The sequence below is a fragment of the Mustelus asterias genome, chromosome 8, assembly GCF_964213995.1.
Source record: "Mustelus asterias chromosome 8, sMusAst1.hap1.1, whole genome shotgun sequence".
NCBI classification, from domain to species: Eukaryota; Metazoa; Chordata; class Chondrichthyes; order Carcharhiniformes; family Triakidae; genus Mustelus; species Mustelus asterias.
In genome coordinates, this window is record NC_135808.1 from 65,750,747 (window position 1) to 65,772,044 (window position 21,298).

Sequence of the window (21,298 nt, forward strand, 5' to 3'; positions counted from 1 at the left end):
AAACATCAGCTCTTTTCTCTCCTTACAGATGCTGCCAGACCTGCTGAGATTTTCCAGCATTTCCTCTTTTGCAATCAGAAGCAGTACCTGATCCCAACTGGTATGCCACTCTAAATCAATTGCTGTGCTGTGAATTTACAGAAACATGACTGACAACGCAGTGATACACTTTGCTGATACTGCAGGCCTTTACACATACAAAATTTACTCTCTAATGACTACAGTTTTGGAAACTTAATACAAGTAAGTTGCTTTTTTGTCTCCCTAATACTTGGTTATTTTCAATATTTTCATGCCTCAATCTAAAAGATTAAATACAAATACTTTTGTTGTTTCAAAAGCAATATAGGAGTTGCTCGATGAGAACAAAAAGACCAAGGTTCATATAGTTTATCTTCCACCATCATCCTGCTCATTGCATGATGCAATAACGGTGATTAATTGCAGCGATCAATGTTTTATCAATTGTTATAGGAAAGATCCAAATATGCGATGAGGAAACAGCGGTAGAATGGTTCATGAATCATTGGTCCGAGATCACCATCTCTCCCAGTTATGCTGCAGCTTTCATGTACTGTATCACAAAACATTATTTTCAGGAATAATGTTTTGTTATGGTCCTCACAGAACTCCGCAAACCAAAAGAACCAAATTTACTGAATGATGCCCAAATCAAGAAATTACTAAACAAAACTTTGTGTAACTCTTATTTTGTAATGAATTAGAATGAACATAAATTAACAGTTGAGTCACAGTTGATATGAACTACAAATTACTCGTTGGAATAGCAGACATAACAAAAACGATACCATGGATTTTCTAGACAGTCCTCTCCACCAATCCCAGCCACAAAGGTCTCCCAAGTTTGGATCTTCCCAAGGCAGAATTCTAGCCCCTATCCTTCATATCCTTCTCCATAGGCAGCAGCTCTGACATAAACAGTACTCTGTCTATGCAACCTTAAATATAATGGCATGCTCTTTTCAACTCTCAGCTCCTGTCAGTTGTGATAGCGTGAATCTATCAGAACCACCTTTACTGTAACACTCATTCGGGGCGCTCGATGAGAAGTGAAGGCAACAGTGGCAGCGATAGATTTGTAATTCCGATAATGCTTTTGGTGTAGAATTGCATTCGAGAAGGTTTAATCAAGTTTTCAACGACCAAGTCTTTGATCAGGTCAGTATTTACTATGGTCCAGGATGGTCTGGTTAGATCTGACGTGTGGGCTTTACAAAGTACCTCAAGCAATGCAAATATTAAATTACTTCAGAATACATCAACGGGATTGCCAACACACAGGCTTAGTTTGCAGCTGGTTTACATGTTGCATTTTTTAGCAATCAACATTCTACAAACCACTACAGTAAAGTATTTTTTTGGAAGTGATGCCATATTTTCTTCCGTTTTAATATACTATCCTACTTTAAGGTATGATCAAAGAAGAAACATGCTTAAATTTACATGATTTCTTAATGCAAACCATAAGGTATCTCCCAAAGCCAGTGGACCACTTTTAAAGGTCAGATTATGTAGCGATAGACGATATGTTCTGTTGCACTTTTCAAGACAAGGATTAAATAGGCTGGGGCATTATTCTCGAAGAGAAGGTTGAGGAGTGACCTCCTGGCCTCTAAAATTATGAAGATATTTGAAAGGGCAGGTGTGGAGTTGTTTCCAATTCGAGGAGATGAGGAATTGGGGGCAGTTCAAAATGAAGGTTTATAAATATATGATTATTAATGAATAATAAAACCATTCAGATATTCAGGCAAACATCTGTAGGATCGTAATTAGCAAGTGGAACTTGCTGCCACAGAGAATAGGTGAGGCAAATAGCATTGATATATTTAAGAGTAGCGAGATAAGAATTCATTAATCTTTTACACTGAGACCTATTCAGTCTGTCGTGCGAGTGTCTTTGAAAGAGTTGTCCAATTTAGTTCCACACCCCAGTTTATTCCCCCAAAGCACTGGAAATTATAATTTACACATCCAGCTGAATTTTGAAAGTTCCTATGGAATGACATCACCCTTTCAGGTAGTGTTCTGGACCTTAACCCTGAAAATACAAACTCACTTCCCCGCTAGAACTTTTGCCAGCTATTTTAAATTTACTATCTGATGACCAGAGGAAACGGTCTTCCCCCAACTTGCTCTAACAAAACCCCCCAATTTTGAATACCATTATTAGATCTTCGATGAGCTATGTTGAGATCAATCTTCTCTAATTTCTTCACATAACCCAAGTCCCTCTCTCTGGTATAATGGTAATAAAGCTCTTTATCCTTTCCTAAATTGTGGCGCCCACAATTGTATACAATATTCCAGCCGAGACCAAACCAGAAATTTGAAAGCTTTAGCATGACTTCCTTGTCTGTGCATCCAATGCTCCCACTTACAAAACTAAGTATCCCATTCAATTTCTTAATCAATTTATTAACTTTCCCTGCCACTTTGAATCTGTACCCCAATCTCTCTTCACTGCCTCCACCTTCCTGCAAAATAATACCATTTAGATTTTACTGCGCCTCTCCATGTTGTTTCCTCCTGAAGTGCATATATTCCCATTAAATGCATTTGTCTTTGTTCTGTCCATATCATCAGTCCATCTCTGTCCAAATGAAGTCTGTTACTATCCTTTTCAATATTGACTACAGAAGACAGAAGATCATAACAGGAGCTAGCTCTATCATTCAATAATATCATGGCTGACTCACACTCCATGTTCTCACCTTAACCCCATATTTCTTGACTACTTTAGTGCTCAAAAACCAGTTAATCTCCGTCTTCAATATACAGCACATTCTCAGATCTCCAAGGCAGAAAATATAAAGGATTTGTAACAGAGTGCAGAGGTATCTCAGATCCACACTGCCACTCCCTTACTCTGAGACCATGAACCCTAGTTCTTTTCTCTCCAATAAGAAAAAGCTTCTTAGCATCTATACTGTCAAGTGCCGTCCCTGAATTTTCCAAGTTTCAATAAGTTCACACCTCGTTATTGCAACCTTCAGAGAATAGAGGCCCATTCTATTCAGGTTACTAAGTTTTGAATCATTTGCAAACTTCAAAATTGTGCACTTTGTACCAAAGCCTATGTAATTTATATGAAATAAGAAATGGTCCAAATACTGATCCCTGGGAGGACTTACTGCAACTTTCATGAGGTAGATAGGAGACAAAGAATATTCTGTAAAGGTTAGATAAAGTTGCATGGTACGAGGCTTGTGTGGATTAACACCACCACCCAGACAAGTTTGGCAGAATGGCCTTTTCCTGTACTGTATAGCATTTAAAATTGAAAATTGCTTTTTAAAATGTGCTGTTAAAGCTTCAGGCCACCAGGTGGCATTATTCTGATAATCTTCAATTCACCAACCCAAAAATCTTTTGGTACAGTACCTGGCGCTGTAAGTCACTTTGTAAAGCGTACCTATTCACTCCTAAATCCAAGCAAACATATTGCAACTTAGTCTTTCCTGGCTTAAGACAAAGGCCTTATGGTCTGGTGCAGAGCTCTTCTATTTGCTTATATTTCTTTGAGTTTAAAATGAAATAATGAAAGATTAGATAAGGGGAAATAAGGAGAACCAGACATTCGGCAGTAAAACAAGGAAATAATGGCCTCCACATAAAGAATTATAGAAATCTCTAATTTTCTCTGGGATAAGGCTATGGATGCTGGGTCAATTGAAATCCTAAGTATATGGACCAAAGGCAGGAATGTAGGTATAGTACAGATCTGATGATCCAGTTGAATAGAATAGATTTGAGAGTCTGAATGACCTACTCCTGTTCCTCTGTTTTCACTCCTACATTGCATTTCAATAGTTTATTGAAGTTTAAAGTTTATTTATTTATTAGTCACAAGTAGGCTTACATTCACACTGCAATGAAGTTACTATGAAAATTCCCTAGTCGTCACACTCTGGCGCCTGTTCGGCATAGTTTGACATACAGTAAAACAGTTATCCAGCATGCTATGAAAATGGGAAATACTGGTTGATCAAAAGTGTTGTTTAATGGGGAGTTATATTTACCAATGGATTTATTGGATGCCATGTCAGGATGGCGTTTATAATTCACAATAATGCACAATACAATATCAAATGCACAAATTATAATGGTGGTTACTAACAAAAAGGACTACCAGTACCTCTGTGGGAAAGCTCGGTTAGTCGTACTGAGGTGACCCAACAGTGCTGCAAAATCTTTGGGTTCTGGCTAGCTTCAGAATGGTTTCTTTTTAATGTTTATTTATTAGTGTCACAAGTAGGCTTACATTAACACTGCAATTAAGTGAAAATCCCCTAGTTGCCGCACTCCGGTGCCTGTTTGGGTACACTGAGGGAGAATTTAGCATGGCTAATGCGCCGAAACAGCACGTCTTTCAGACTTGGGGAGGAAGCCAGAGCACCCAGAGGAAACCCATGCAGACACGGAGAATGTGCAGACTCCACACAGTGACCCAAGTAGGGAATCGAACCCAGGTCCCTGGTGCTGTGAGGCAGCAGTGCTAACCCGTGCCGCCCTCGATGGAGTTACCAACCCTTCTGGTTGATAAAGTGATGATTTGTGTTCATCAGAAATTCTAGTTAATAGAACATTATGATTGGTGCAATGCCAGATAACAAAATCTATTATATATTCGGCCAACAGCTGCAGGAACTCTAACACAGGAACACGCTAGTAAAGACAAATCCTATCTAAATTTAGGGCCCCCACCCATTTTATAGTCGTAAAAATTGATAACTGGCATAGGGTACGATGGTATGTGAGACTATACTGCACCGACTGGCTAAGAGTACCTATGTAACAATAGAAAACTGCAAGTGAGAGATTTAACAAATGGTCACAGTTCAAAAAGGTACAAATCGAAGACCTACTTTGTGGACGCAAGCTAGGTCCAGATCCATGCGGGTCATCAGGTATCTCCTTTTGATCTCCAGCTGCCTGCAGGCTGGGGAACTCATGCTGAAAGTGTGTGTTTAAACATTGGATTCCTGAATTGATTTTAAAAAAAAAAAATCACAGAATAAGGAGCCAGGAGCACACATATTTCTGCATAGACTTTCTCCAATTTCCATGATCCAATAGGCAAGTGCAGCAAAATTTATATCAGTGAACTTGAAATTCAACAACATTTTTCAAGCCGCCTTTAACATAGCAAAATATCCCAAGGCATTTGCCATTAACACAGAGGAGAAAAACAGGTTGGGAAAGATTAGAACGGAGTCAAAAAAGGAGAAGTTTGGAGGAAGCTTGTAAATATGTTGTGAGAAGTAACATTGTAAAGATAATTAGGAGGCACTTCTTGTTTTGAAGTGGATGAATGCTGAGTTAGGCTGAGGAGAAGATGCAAAAAAACCCAGTGTTTGGAGGACCAATGTTTACTGGATGGAATCAAAGATAGAAGCTGATTTACAAAGTCATGGCGTGAGGTCATAAAGGATTTGAAAACCTGCACAAAAAAGGATTTCATCTGCAACTTGGGCTAGATGGGAAAAGATGTGGAGATGCCGTTCTACTGTGGTACCGGGGGAGGCTTGGTTGCTGCTGGTGGTGATGCCGAGTTTCTCAAGTTTCCTGTTCTTGGTGTGCATGTAGGTGGTGTAGTTCCTTTGTCTTGTCTGCTTGGGAAAAGGCAGACTAGTTGTGGAGCAAGGATTTAGAACTTGATGCTCTGCTTAGACTGAATAGTATATCGAGATTATGAACTGCTTGGTCGAGCTGAAGTGGACAGGCAGGGAGATGGGTGGAACCTAGAGCAAGAATATCAGGATCTAAAAAGATGGGACTCTTATTTTCCTCCTGTTATGATAATGGGTCAAAAGTTCACAATGGAATAAATAGCCGTGGAATTGTGGGTGATGCCCGGTCAGATAAAATTAGGTCGTCAACATATTTAAGGATACAGATCCTATCCCATTTCTTTCTGATAGGCAGAATGCTTTTTTGGCTTGACAGGTAGCATCCTGTTAGTGGCTAATACCACTTGTGCTGCTATTGTATAGCAGCACCATGAAAAAGCCAGCTTCACTTGTTGCTCATATTTTTTTAATACCTTGCCCTTCTAGGCTAATTTGAGGTAGACTGGTCACTTTCCAGGGCCAAAAGTAATTGTCTTAGGCCCGCTCATGTGATTTACAGCACAAAATGATCGGAGCAGGGTAGCCATTGATGCATCCTATCATCAAGCTTCCATGGTGAGCAAATGGCTCAGGCCCTATTTAGACAGTTGCCAATAAGGCCAATTCTATAGTGCATGGAATGGTAGGAATCCCTATATGCACAATGACCAGTGAAGGTAAGCTTGCAGTATACCATGGTCAGAAACTCCTGGCAGATTCCTCAACTGGTACGTCAAGGAAAGGGAGTTCATTTGACTGCTCCATTTCAAAGGTGAAATTGAGCGCAGGATAGAGCCCATTAAGACATGCAAGGGAATTATTACATGTTGCTATGGATTTAAATCTAGCAAACATATCACCCACATGGCATTGGAAAGGGTTTAGAGGAGATTTATCAGGATGTTGCCTGGGATGGAGAGTTTTAGTTATGAAAAGAGAGTGGATAGACTGGGGTTATTTTCCTTGGAGCAGGGGAGACTGAGGGGACATGAATGAGATGTATAAAATTATGAGAGGCATAGATAGACAGGAGAAAAATTTCCCCTTGGTAGAGGGATCAATGACTAGGGGGCATAGATCTATGGTAAGGGGCAGGAGGTTCAGAGGGGATGTGAGGAAAAACTTTTTCACCCAAAGGATGGGGAGTCTGGAACTCTGCCTGAAAGGGTGGTGGTTGCAGAGGTCCTCATAACACTTAAGTGTTCAGAAGTGCACTTGCGATATCTAGGCATACAAAGCCATAGGCCAAATGCTGGAAAATGGGATTAGAATAGTTAGCTTAGTTTGTCTTTAACCAGCACAGACACAATGGGCCAAAGGGCCTTTTTTCGTGTTGTATACATCTATGACTTTATATCGGAAATGAATGTGATATATGAATTTAGGTGCCGGTATCAGGCTAGGTATGGTACCTGTACATTGTAAAGATTGGTGGCGTAAGCAACATGTCCCTTCCATGCTTCAAGGGCAAGCAAGGTACAGACTGTATCCAACCAGTCCATACTTGCAAGACTCAAAACAATGTCCAACATTAGATGCGATTGGACAATACTTGCCAAATAATCCTTAGTGAGCTAAAAGTTGTGCTAAAATCCAATTTAAGATTGTCAGTCAGGCTCAGTATGGCGTGAGTGCGTATACTGGAAGCTGTGTATATTAATTCACAGGTCTCTGTTCTTTATAGACAGAAAAAATATGTACACACATTTAGCCTGTTTCAGATCATCAAAATAGATGAAAGCCATTTTCTGGTTCATTCCTTAAGGCAATGCCTTGATCAATTAAGAGTCAAGCTGCCTGGTTCAAATTTCAAACAATGCTTGGCAGTTAACTCTCAGTCACCAATGTTCATGGCAATCCTCTAACAGAGTCCATTCGCTAACTAATTAGCACTGTTTTCTCACACACTATAAAACTGTTGTTTCCCCTGACATTGGTATTCTTGTGAAGTCAGTTATAAGACAGGTCTGGTTTATTTTACATGCCTGCATGTCTAACATAGATGCAATAACTAGTGGTCTGTTAAATTAAGACTTATTTTAAAGTATTGGTCCGTTTCGAAACCCAATTGAAAGAAAACAACTTTAATTAATAGACAGGTTCTGCAGAAAGCAATAGCCTAATGTGAAATGGTAAAAGATTTTAGTACAGTTTAGTTATGAAAAGAGAGTGTACAACAATGTACAGTTGGTCAAAAGATTAGTTTGAAACATAGGGAGAGTCAATCAGGGGAAGATATTACACTGCATATGTGAGCAAGAGGAGGCCAATTAATGTTTTACTTTCTTCCACACCTCATACAACAAACATTTCAATATTACAAGGGTAAACAGATGGCGAGGAATACAAGTGATGTAGGCTGATGAAGGATCAATGGGGTGATCCATGTAGGATGTTCTACTCAGCAGTGGAAATCAGACAACTTCCACAGGAGCATAAGAGAGGCAAAATAGGAACAGGTGCCACCAGCTGTTGCTGTACATTTCTCAGTGCTTGATTGAAGAATGAGACAGGTGATCAAGAACAAATTGATCAGTTAGATGGGGGCAAGAGAGAAAGAGGTTGCTTCCACCACCCCTATATCACAAATAATAATACTGTAGCATTGCAAATACTTTGAAACTTTGACACAAGCATTCACTCATCAAGCTCCTAATATTATTCAACACATTAATCAACAAACATAATATACACGATCCAAAGTCAGCAATTGACTCATTCCAACTTGCAGATGCTTACCGTCTCCTTGTCCAGTGTGTTTGTTATTGGTCTGGGCCCAGGATTTCACAACAGGTGCCTCCTGTACGCTTGGAGCTGGGGGTTCTGAACTAGGCGGCTGCGTTTCTTGCACCTGAGCTTCAGTGGTACTGTTACTGAAATCACAATTTTTATTATTAGTTCTCTCATGTAAAACAAATGATAGCAGGGAAATTTCAAGTCTATTCCACTAAATGCTTGACAAATATTTAACAAATTACACTAATTCTGACAATTACTACAATAGCTTTGGCCAAATATGCCATTTTCCTTTAGTTTTATTTAAAGCTCTCCTTAAGAATGGCAAATTTAAAACGTTTATAGTATTGGCCGCAAATAAATGACTTCTCAACTATCTTACTTCAAAGTAAAATCTCTAGGTTCATATTTACAGATTAAAAACATCCTGAAATAACAGCTTTGTCAGAATTCTTGATTACTCTGCACCATAAAATATTATTCATGATTTTTCTTAAAAATTATTGTCAATCCCACTAATTTATTCTGAGGTGAACAAAATAGTGGATGTCAGTGATATACCTTCTTCAGGTGGCAATGGCCTATCCTAAAGGATGCTACACTTGGCTGCATACACAACTGCATTTGTAACATGAAGCACAATAAACCTTTTTGATAGTAAATCGATTAGCATGCTTTACAAACTGGAATCAAAAGAATACACGTTAATTTCTATAGTTTGTGTACTTCATGAAATAAGATTCTATGAAGACACCATCATGTACCTCTCCTCTTGCTGTTCAGATTTGGTGACCCAACCTGATCCATCCTTTGGTATGATATTTACATTGGGATCATTTCCCTTGTTCTCTGCTTTGAGGCTTGGTAGATTGGCAGGCGGCGGTATGCGTCGTGAACTTGCCACCTTTCCCAGGCTCTGCAACCCATGGCGTGCTGCAACTGTGGACAATGACCAGATAATAGTTTGGGACAAGAGCATAGCACTGAAGATCTAAAGGATGGGAGACTTCATTTTGCACTCCTGACTTCACATTTGTAATCGGTATGTAATAAAACACAACTACCTTCACACAATTTCTCTTAGTGTCGTAACTAAATTACTAGTAAACTGAGTGCAGGCTTCTGCTCAGAACTAGTTGTATCTGCCAGCATTATTTGGCCACAAGAATGTTAATTGATGCTTCTCTTTAGCAAAATCTGAACTTAGGTCAGGCTCTGCAACAATTTATAATTCTTTCATATCAAGAATAACATCTAAACATAATCTAAAAGTTGAACTGTGGTCCAATGCTTTCAGTTACTTTTTAATTTTCAAGAAATTATATGAACTGCCTTAAGGTACCAATTATGAAAACTGTTGGGCAGCACACCACATCTGCTGCAATGTGTTAATTCAAGTAACAGGAAGATATGGTTTCATAGTATGGTGTGTATATTCTCGATTTCCACTGTAGCAACAGGAGAACTGGGAAGAAAGGTACTTCGCCCAAGTAGAAATGAGTAGGTGAATGAATATAGTCCAGATGTCCAATTGAACAGCAGCACCCATAAGATATGAGAGCAGCTTATCAACCTATCCTCTCAACAGCCCAAGAAAAAGCATAGGCAAACAGGGCAAAAATACTGACAACGGCACGAACAAAACTGCATAGCCTCACCTGAATTTTTCTGAGTCTCTATTGACTTCCCCTTGTATGTGTTAAAGAGGTTGAGTGTTGCATATTTAGTTTTCCCATCCTTTGCCTTTGTGCTCTGGCCTGACCTCTCGGACATTTCGATGGAAATTCATCGAGTCTGGCACAGCCTGGATCGCCCTCAGAACCAGCCACCTCCTGCAAGGAAAGTCAGTTTTTTTAAAAACAAGATTTAACAGGAAATTACATTTGACACAAGCTCAACTACAAATCAGAAACACGCTGTTACTCCAGTCAACACACAGACTGCCTCAGTTCCACCATTATGAATTAAACCAACTTCTTTAATTAATTATTCATCTAAAGAGGCCATTCATCAAGGGAAAGCTATTTAGAGTGACTCTGCAAGGACGATAAACAAGTTGCAAGAAATTATCTGCTAGAATGTGCACTCGAGCAGACTTTTATGTTAGTCTGGACCCAAGTGGAATAGAGACACAAGAATTGAGGGTTGTCATCATTTCTGAGGAAGTCATTTTTTTCTTATCCGCACACCAAGTAAAAGGATGAGGTATTGGTACTTTTGAATAAAAAGTTTTCTGCAGCACTTAAGGAGTTTGTTCCCTTTTGTTTGGACAAATAAAGAATAAACAGCAAATTTTGCAATTATTTGAAGAGATACTGCAGGAGTGCTAGTTCATTCGTAAGGTTTTCAGCCACCTTTCTCTATACTCCACCTATCTTGCAAGTGTTTAATTCTTGCTGTGATACAGTTCCAGACTCCCAGCCAAAAAGTTATTCTGTATGGATGGACCCTGGTACCACGTGTCAGGCTGTCCAACTTAGAGTGAATCACAGCCACGTCCAACCCCGCCATCACCAAACCAAAACTAAGGATGAATCACAACTCGAGTCCAATTCTGTCCTCACTTAACTAAAACTAAGGATGAATCACAACCAAGTCCAATCCTGTCCTCACCAAACAGAAACTCGGGATGAATCACAACCAAGTCCAATCCTGTCTTCAACAAACAGATACATCTGCATTTCACTATGAATTTCCGGAAAATGATTAGGAGCGGAAACAGGAACTCAGTTGAAGTATCTTCACCACTGAGGCTTACACACACACAAGTATGCTCACATATGGTGACTTGGGTGGGTGAACACCACAAGTGAGCTGCTGGCTCCCAGGCAAAGACAGCTGCATGATTCACTGTCTTTAGAGAACTTTGGTGGTACTGGGGTGCAGTTTGGGCTGGAGTGGGGGAGTGGAGAACTGATTGACAATTTCAAAAATTGCAGTAAGAAACTTTGAATCTCAGCAGAATAAATTACCACATGTGGGGCCAGCCAACCAGAGAAGAAACTGCCTCCTCTCCAATGGCCAATTGGAATTTCAAATAGTTTCACATTTCTGAAACAGTGAAATCTTTCCTTTGCTACATGACCAACCTTGTTAGCAGGCATGGTCAGTTGAGGGAGAGACGACCAAAGGTTTTCTTTGATCATTTTTCATTTGTACAAGCTATAAATTGTAGGCAAAACTTTAACTGGAGTCAGCTGAGGGAAGCGCTGGCCAACTCGGACTAAACTCACAGGAATAATCTTAAAGGTGGTATTGGACAGCAACTTGAAACCATAGAAGTGTACCTGATGTAAAACAAGTACAGGAGCTAAGTGACAGAAGCAAACTGGCACAAATAAAAAAGCCTTAATATATATTAAATATACTGAGGCCAATCTAATTTAATAAAAAGATGGCCTGAGGTCAACAGCGGTGCTGTCTCTCGATTCAAGGGTGATGTCTATTCAGAGATGGGGGTTTGTGTCATGGGTCTTCATATGACTCAACAGGCCAATTCTCAAACTGCAGATCTTGGTTGTATGACCTGGCTTCAGGTTCAATTGCATTATATAATTTGGCTATCTGACACTAACAAATTTACATGTTCAATTTCTTTGATAAACCTGAATGGTAGGTTGTTTCATATGCTCAAATACAACTTGTGATACCACAGTGTGACTGGGATGTTCTTGAATCTATTCTGAAAATAATTAGGTATACTGTTTTAATGCTAATATATGAAGCACTTCTAGACCCACACCCCTTTATTATATCTGTGCGCCTCTAATTCAGGCTTCGCACACATTTCTAATCATAACTGCTCCACAATTGGTGGTCATATTTCAGTTGTCTAGGCCCCACGCTCTCAAATCAAGGGACAGCACCATTGTAAATCAGAAGCCATCATTTTTATTAAACTAGATTGGCCTCAACATATTTGATGTACATGAAGGCTTTTGATTTGTGCCAGTTTGCTTCTGTCACTTAGTTCCTGCACTCGCTTTACGTCAGGTACTATAGTTTCAACTCATTCCCCAATAACTTCCCTACTTTGCTTCCTATAACCTCTCTACCTTACTTTCTTCCTCAAAGACACTCTTCAAAACTTACAAGCTTTTAGTCATCTGACCTAATACCTCCTTTGGGGTTCAGTATCACACTTTGTTTTATAACGCTCCTGAGAAGCACCTTGAGAAGTTATATTACACTGAAGGTGCTACACAAATACAAGTTGGCATTAGTTGTTAGGAACTTGCCTTTACAGGAGATTCCATTGAGACCCCCAAATTCTATATAATGTAGCAATCCTCAATATCTGTCAAAAAAATGTGGTGGAATGTTGCTGCTTTCCAATCTGCTACACACATTTTATTTCTTCCCTGTGCTGTGTTCTGACACTTCACAATAGTGGTTACAGCAATTGTAAATGCCACTAATTAGAAGACTCTATAAAATATTTAATTGCACCTAAAACATGAATGGAATGCAATGATTGTTGCTACTTTTCAAATTATTACTCAAAAACATTTTTCACAAAGCAGCCATGAATCACTATCTCCAGTTTCATGTTGGCTGAATGGCAAGTTAGCACAATAACATTATGAAGAGCTAGCAATAAATATTAGAATTTAACTGCTTCAGAAGTTGCTGGAAACTGTTTACACAATTTTAGAATTTGTATCAAAAGAAGGGCTGACATTGCAGTAGTAATGTTGATGAAACTGTCATTGTGCACCATCATTACTCCCCTGAAATTGACAGCAAATTTTGGATTCCACACATGCATAGTTAAACATGGAAACCCAGAAGTTGCAAACAGCAATTCAATGCTTCCTCATATGGTAAGCTGAAGTCTTTCGCAGACTGCAATCAATTAGAAATCACTGAGTTGACGAGAACATCTCCTTTCATGCTGTAATATTACAATTAAACAAGGCCTCCTCCCCCAAATAGTTGTGCTCTGCTAATGAAGTGCAACCTAGTTGTTAATAATATACCAAGTCATAATTTAAGCCGAATAAACACTCTGGCTCTGGAAAACATTTTTGTACGGCCATTTTTGTTTCCCAACCTCTACAATTCCAAATTTAAATTTTTTTAAAAAGCTTGTTATTTCAGTTTTTAATGTGCTTGCCATAATCATTTATTTTTCTCTCTATGACAGTTATAAAGCATGAAGGATGATTTGTGCAACTCATTTGTTGGTTTGCTATCTATGGAAACACTTTCATGTGAATGGCCACTTACCACGCTAGTTAACATCACTATCCCTTCTGGCTTGCAGACCACTTTGATGTGGCACTAGATTCAAATTAATTTTAGGAAAGGTGAAATCCATACCAGAGATCATCAGATTTTTGTTGGCAGCTTTCTTGGAAGTCAGTGACAAGCACTTTGCTGACTGCAAAATTCTGGCTAATACGTTTATGGTATTTTGACAATGGATTTAACGTGACTGTGATCTAAAGAAGAAAGCCTGGTATGGCGCTCTTATGAAGCATGTTCCCTTTTTGCCTTTCCTAAACCCACCACGGTCTCCTATCATTTTAATGTCTCAGAAAAATATTTTCAGGTACTTGGAAATCTGACACTTTAGGTCCTCTCAAGTCCATGCATTACGAAGGAACTCACCAATTGTATTAAAATTTCTCAGGGCAGCAAATATGTTTACTATGAATTGCTACATTGTAAGCCAATAGTGAATCTCCAAAAATCAGACACCTGCTCATCAAAGGTAGGTAGTTATCAGTTTTAAACTGCAGTGACATTTTGCATATCTACACATTTTGCCTATCTGCACCTGTTAAAGATTTGAGTAATTTCCACAAATACAGCTGAAACAATAAGTAGATGGTGAGATATTTGAGAACACATCTACTAGAAAAGTCAAATGGTTTTTCGTTGCTCTCTACCTCAAGATGAAAAGATTTCAGCACAGTGGTAATGCCAACTATAGTGATCTTTTCCACACCATATTCATATTCAAACACTTCAATGCAAGTTTATTTGAAAAGTTAGCTATGAGTGTTGACATCATTTATTTATTTTTGTTTTCTGTATAGCTGAAATCTATAACCATTCCAGTGAATATATCAAAAGTACAATTTTACCCAGTAAAAATAAGCCAACAAGGTTCAGAATGACGACCATACAGGGTTGTTTTGCTGTAAAAAGGATAATTCTTTAGAAGTGTACCCAGCTGCCAACTACTGCTCTGCCTCTGTCAAAATAAATCCACCATTTCTATACATAACTCTGCTTCAGAATATCTTTAAGATATGAAGTACAAAGATATCAAGTAGTCTGAAGATGAAGTCCATCACCTGATTTCACTTACCATTCACAGCCACGCCTAATTATTCATGCTCTCAAAGAAAACTTTACATAGCTCCTACAGCCTAAAACAATACTCCCATGCATCTCAGTGGTTTTCAATGATACGTACACATTAGTTTTGAGATTCTTGGCCAACTACCAAACATGGTCAACTGTTGGTACTTCAATTTTAATGTCATGATGATTTGATTTATTATTGTCACATGTATTAACATAGTGAAAAGTATTGTTTTTTGCGTGCAATACAGACAAAACATACCGTTCATAGAGAAGGAAACTAGAGAGTGCAGAATGTAGTGTTACAGGTTTAATTTATATTCAGAGATGGCTTGATTTCTCGGTGTCTCTATTCAGTTGGGGGCAGGAGTATGGCATGACAGGAGCTGACAGGTGCTGGATGGACCACCATCTAACCCACTCTATGATCAACATCAACAAACAATTCCGCAGGAAAAGCAACAGAGGCACTCAAAGAACCCGATGAGAGCCCCATATTAGATGACCCCTGGTAACCCAGAGATACCTTATTGTTTACGATTAAATATATTCTTAGTTGTATCATTTATATATAAAATGATACAACTAAGAATGTGTGGGGGATGATATGTTTGCGGATGACACAAAGATCGGCAAGGTGGTTAATAGTGAGGAAGATGGCCTTGGGTTGCAGGAAAATATAGATGGGTTGGGCAGATCAGTGCCAGATGGAATTTAGAGTCAGAGCAATGTAGCCTTTGGCCCATCATGTTGGTGCCAAAGTCAAATCACCTTTTTAAATCAACTTAACCCTGAAAAGTGACAGAGTCAAAGGCCTTTGCAAGATTGAAGGCGGCCATATACAGAGGGTGAAGCTGGTCCCTGCACTTTTTCTAGATTTGTTGCTCACTGAAGATTATGTCCATTGTGCCTCTTGCTGAGTGGAAGCAGAACAGAAATTCAGGGAGGAGCTCTTCAGCCACTGGGAGGAGGCGGTTGAGGAAGATTCTCACGATGACCTTTCCACATGGTGGAGAGTAGGGAATTTGCAATTTCTGCAGTCAGACCCATACCCTTGTCTTGAAGACGGTCGCAATTAAGGCATCTCTGGGGTCTCCTGGCATGCCCTCTGGGTAACCAAACTATGGATTCTTGTCAAATGTGGGTCCCTGGGTACTTGAAGAAGCTGCGCACGTCTTCAGTGTTGCCCTGTTGCTGAATCTCCTGTGTTCTTTCCACCCACCATCGGGTTCTTTGATGCACCTTGGCCTTCTTTTGCCCGTAGGCTTGTTTCCTCTCACTCGACTTTTGGTGGAGCTGCCAGTTCAGGAATGCCTGATTGTTCACATTGAACCAGTCTTGGCATTTCCTGGTCGGGGGCCTGGGTGTCACCTCGCAGGTGCTGATTATGGCGACTTTTAAGGCGGACTAGGCACTGTGGGCACTCTGTGGCTCTGGCCCGTTGGTTAGTTGTGAGGCACCGATTGAGGAAGTCTTTCTTTTCAGGGTCTTTGAGTCCAGCGTCATTGAGTCTCCCATAGCAGAGGTTTTTTGGCCTCTGCCAGTTTGGGGCCAGGGTGAAGGAGATCGTAGAGTGGGTTAGCCGGTGGTCAGTCCAGCAGGTGCCGTTGGCTCCAGTCATGGCACAGGTGATGCAGACATAATTGTGGTCCCTTGCTTGGATGATGATATAGCCCATTAGATGCCAGTGCTTAGCGCAGTGCTTGCCATGAAGTCTTCCGCTTGTCCCTCTGGCAGAACAAGGTGTTCTAGACATTTTGTCAGGAGGATCACTCCATAGGCATTTGTTTTCCCCATGCTTTCCCTGCCTAACACTAAAGGTTCATGTGCCTCCCGACTTCAGCATTGAACTCGCTGAGGAGAATTAGCTCATCTCCCTTTGGGATGCGGGACAGTGATAGGTTGAGGCTGGAGTACAGTGCCTCTTTTGTCTTGTTGCATCTGGGATTGGGGCAGAGGCACTGATGTGCTGCTTCTGAAGCAGGATGAGGTGTTCGCTCACCCTGCGGGAGGGCTCATTGAGACATTCAACCAATTCGTTTTTTGCACAAGGCCAACCCCATAGAGACAATGTTCTTCTTTTGCATTGCCTTTCCCAGAAGAAGGTGTATCTGCCACCCTGTTCTTTAAACTGGCCTTCTCCTGCCAGTCATATCTCACTCAGGGCAGTGATGTGAATGCTGTGGCACCAGAGTTCCCAGGCTACGATGGCAGTGCAACGTTCAGGTCTGTTGCTGTTTGGATAGTTCATAAGGGTCCTGACATTCCAGGTCCCAAAATTCATTTGGGTGGGTGGGTGGTTGAAGATGCCCGTGCTTGGAATTTTTTAATGCGGGGCAGTCGTTGCACATCAACCATCAAAAGGTCCGAACGGAGTGAGGTCTTGGCCCAGAGGCAGAGAAATCTGAAACGACTGGACACCAGACTCTGAACTGAAACACAAATCATCCACTGATCATCTGCCTGTCAGCAATGTCATTTTCCAAGTGTGATGTAATTTTCCTTCCCTCAGGCCTTGCCATTTCGCCCAACTGGTGTTCCTCCCCCCTCCTCCTCTTCACGCGACCCTCCTCCTCCTTCTGCAAGCCCCCCCCCTGCTCCGCTTCCCTCTCTTCCTCCTCGAATGACCCTCCCCCCTCCTCAGGTGACCCTTCCCTCCTCTCCCACCCCCCCTTCACACGACCCTCCCCCTTCCCTTCCTCTTCGTGCTACCCTCCCCTCCTCGCATAACTCTACCCCTTCCTCCTCGCACGACCCTCCCCTTCCCCCCGGACTCCTCGTGCGACCATAACCCCTCCCCCCTCACGCTACTCCTCTCATGCCGCTGCTCTAACCTAAAAATGCCTATCTTTATAATCCTATGCAATCTGAACGTGTGGTTAGTGGGACTCCTGTAGTATTAGCAAAGCACATCCTCTCTAAATTCACATGAAAAAACTCTGCTACTGTCAGACCTGGAGAAGAATAGGGGGGCATTTCACCCTTCCTCACGTGATCCTCACACTTTCAATGGGATTATGGCTGATCGTTGTCCCAACTTCCGAATCTAACCTTCGATCCACATCCCTCAATACTTTTGTCAACAATAATCTATTAATCTCAATTTTTGAATTAACAATTAATCCAGCACCAATTGCCATGAATTCCAAACTTTGAGCAGCCTTTACATGTAGAATTGTTTAACTCCACACCCAAAACACCTGGTTCGAATTTTTGGACCATATGTAGTTTAGGGCTAGGAAGAAACCACCAGAAATAGTTTCTGCCTACTGCATCAGGCCCCCGTATCTTGAAAACATCAATCAAATTTCTCAAATTCAGGGATTACCATCCTAGTTCAATTAGAAATTACAATATGAGTGAAAGCAATTTGAGTTGAAAAGGAAAACAATATTAGATGCAGTAATAGAAAAATATAAAAAAGTTTCATGCAAAATCTTAGTACTTGGAAGTGAAACACCACGAATTTGAGCAGCTGCAAACAACAAAAGCTTATGATAAAAGAGGAGGAACATAATTTAATTTTTAGAATGTCTTCCCCATTCTATAGTGAAGAGGGGATAGTCCAAAAAAACATCTAGCATGATTCCAAGGTGGCACCGGAACGAGGTGACTTCTTGCAAGCTGTGCCCAGCATACCTTCCAATTCTATCTTGTACTCTCTTTCTATGTTTTTAAAACTTCACCAATTCTTTTAAACTCTCTAACAATACTTTAATTCAATTTAACTTGCATTGAGTTGATCTTTCTCTAGCTATGACTGTAACAATACATTCTGCACTCTCTCGTTTCTTTCTCCATGAACGGTATATGCTTTGTCTGCATAGTGCGCAACAATACTTTTCACCATATGCTAATAAATCAAGAATAAATCAAATAATGTTTAAATGACTAGGATGTGGGTCTGCAACTTGCACCTCTTTAATATCTTATTTATGGTTCCCAACCTTTTCCAGTTGGATCACATTAACATGAAAAAAGCCTAAAAGTTAAGAAAAGTAGGAGCCATGATTTTATTAAGAAGCTAATCATTGTTCTGCAGTTCACGATTTCAAATAATAATTTTAACTAAAAATATCATTTAAACAAACCTGCACAAGCAGTATAGCTACACCATAATTGGTTGAGGAATAGGATTTATAGCCGTGATGATTGTTCTGAATGTGCTATTAGGTCACAGGAATAGCTTTAAAAAATGTCTCAATTCTACTTAGTTAATGCTTGATATAGAACAGTACAGCACAGACCAGGCCCTTCGGCCCACGATGTTGTGCCGAGCTTTATCTGAAACCAAGATCAAGCTATCCCACTCCCTATCATCCTGGTGTGCTCCATGTGCCTATCCAATAACCGCTTAAATGTTTCTAAAAAACATTTAAAAGTGCTTTAAAAGACTTAATTGACCAAATGAGTTTTAAAACTCAAAACACAATAACTCAAACTTAAGTTTTGATTTTTTTCCTAATCTGTACAAAATCAATACATGATTTTATATCTGCAAATATGCATTTTCCCAAAGACACTTGACAATTTGCCATCTATTTGGTTTAGAAATGCCATTTTGTCTTGTAGACGCCAATATTTTTATTTTGGACATTTCTTTTTAAAAATGCATTTTGGGTAAAAAAAAGTTACTCACCCCTGGACTAGGATCTAGATCAAAATACTTGCGATCTTACCACGTCCTCACACTATTGATAGCAGAGGTAGGTAGCACTTCTTTTGGCTTTGTGCCCATCTGTACTTTAATGGAAAACCTTTACTTCAGGAAACTAGATTTCTCCATGCCAGTGTATTGACCTAAAAAGCCATGGAAAATGTTGCTGTGCAATTTTAATGCTCAGAATTCACCAGCAACTGCAAATTGATCCAATCTAAAATGCTATTTTGAGCTTTTTTGTATCAATAATATTTTAAATTGTTTAGATTTAATAAAATGTTTGAAGCTATGACAAAATAATGAACCAAAAGATTTTAACAATAGCTTTTCATTGGCTACTAATTTCCTGTGAGGTTTTAAAATATCAAAATTCCCAGCGGCAATAATATTTAATCAAAATTCACATCAGGTTAATTATTACATGCATGAATTTTCTAATTTGCAGAATAAGGTATGCACATTAATGGCATCAGCATAATTCTAATTAGAGGTATGTGGGACAGAGTCGATAAAATTATGTGTGGAAACATGGAAGTTTGTGCTGCTGTATATAATTTTTAAATGCTCCTTTTATAATTAACACAAATCATTTCCTAGAAATTATAGATCAAAAAGGTTGACATGATCAGCTTGGGACCTTCAATTAAGCTAAGGCTGACATGCGTCATATGGCTGATGTGGAAATTCAAGTATTGGGATGACAGCCATTGGAGGCATTGCTAATTGTATAGTCATTGTATTTAGCTGCACCCAGGTAGTGGCCATTACCTGGAGATTCACTGGAGCTGTAAATAGGAAGAAATAAACTGGCGATTGGGTTTTTGAGGTGCAAATTTGTCTTGTGTTTCTCTGTAAATTAATGTTTTATAAAACTGTACAAGAAGTGCTCAAGTTATATTCTTCACTACCTAGCTTTCTGAAATATAACAGGCATTACCTGCAGGAGTAGATAATAATAGTCACATATCCAGGGTTACATCATACACCACGGTCAGATTACACAAGGAAAAACTAGCAATTGCTAAAGTCTAGATCCCTTACTGCTGAAACCATCACATTGTGCAGTGTATTGCTTTCATGATGTAGTCAGAAAAATGCTATCAATACACTAATTTTATGGTACATTCTTATCACACTCCTTACCACTTAAGAGGAGTTTCTGGTACTTGTTGCCCTGGTTAGTTCTGGATCAAACCACAAATGAAATTTGGGAATTTGGAGGGAAGAAGGAAGAGGTGAGACTCCAAGTTGAATTCCTTGAAATTGAATAATTAATTGGAAGAGAGTCAAATTCCTATGGCAGAAAAGAGCAGACACGAATTTACATAGGTCCTTTCATGTCCTCAAGATGAAAGTGCACATGACCGTGCAGCAGCCTGGAAGATACTGAGCGGCTTGTTTCATGTAAATACTGAATGTGCACGGCCAAGCAAAAATAAATAAATAAAGGGACTGCACACTGAAAAACTGGTTGCACAGAACACCAGTATTTTGAAAGGAACACTGCTTCATAGCCCAATAAATATATGTTTTGAAATGTAAGCACTTATGGAGGGAAAAACCTTAACCTCCCCCCCGCAACTTCTGCCAACACTAAAGTGTTCAACCATGCTTTGCCACCTCTCAGCTTAATTGCTCCAATATTTTTCTTAACTGGCTTCAGATTTCCCAAAAGCTCCAATTTGTCAAAACTATTTTTCGTTTCTTGTTCTGGACTTAGTCCAGTCAAACAACAACCCATCCCTCAACGCATGCAAATTTAAAATTGCAATTCCCTTCTTCAAATCCCTTCACAGCCCTATCACATGATGGCTACAAACTCCAACTTTAGTCTTTGGTATGTCATGCACTCCCTTCATCCCAGGCAGATCTTTCAGTCAACACAGGATTGTACTATGGAGTTCCCTCTCTTTGTTACTGCCTCATCACTTCACTCACCTTTAAAAGGCCTTCC

General features: G+C 39.8%; 1 protein-coding gene across 6 annotated transcripts in view; it reads right to left on the reverse strand.

Annotated features, from left to right (window-relative positions):
• prrc2c (proline-rich coiled-coil 2C) overlaps positions 1-21,298 on the reverse strand; it is an 84,868-nt gene that overhangs the window by 57,049 nt on the left and 6,521 nt on the right. For all 6 annotated transcript variants that reach the window (XM_078218093.1, XM_078218092.1, XM_078218095.1 and 3 more), the window contains exons 2-5: positions 10,028-10,201; positions 9,134-9,308; positions 8,373-8,506; positions 4,890-5,006 (exon numbers count right to left, since the gene is read on the reverse strand). In XM_078218093.1, the coding sequence (XP_078074219.1) occupies positions 4,890-5,006; positions 8,373-8,506; positions 9,134-9,308; positions 10,028-10,142 (541 nt within the window). In that variant the 5' untranslated portion in view covers positions 10,143-10,201. The remainder of the gene's footprint in view (positions 1-4,889; positions 5,007-8,372; positions 8,507-9,133; positions 9,309-10,027; positions 10,202-21,298) is intronic.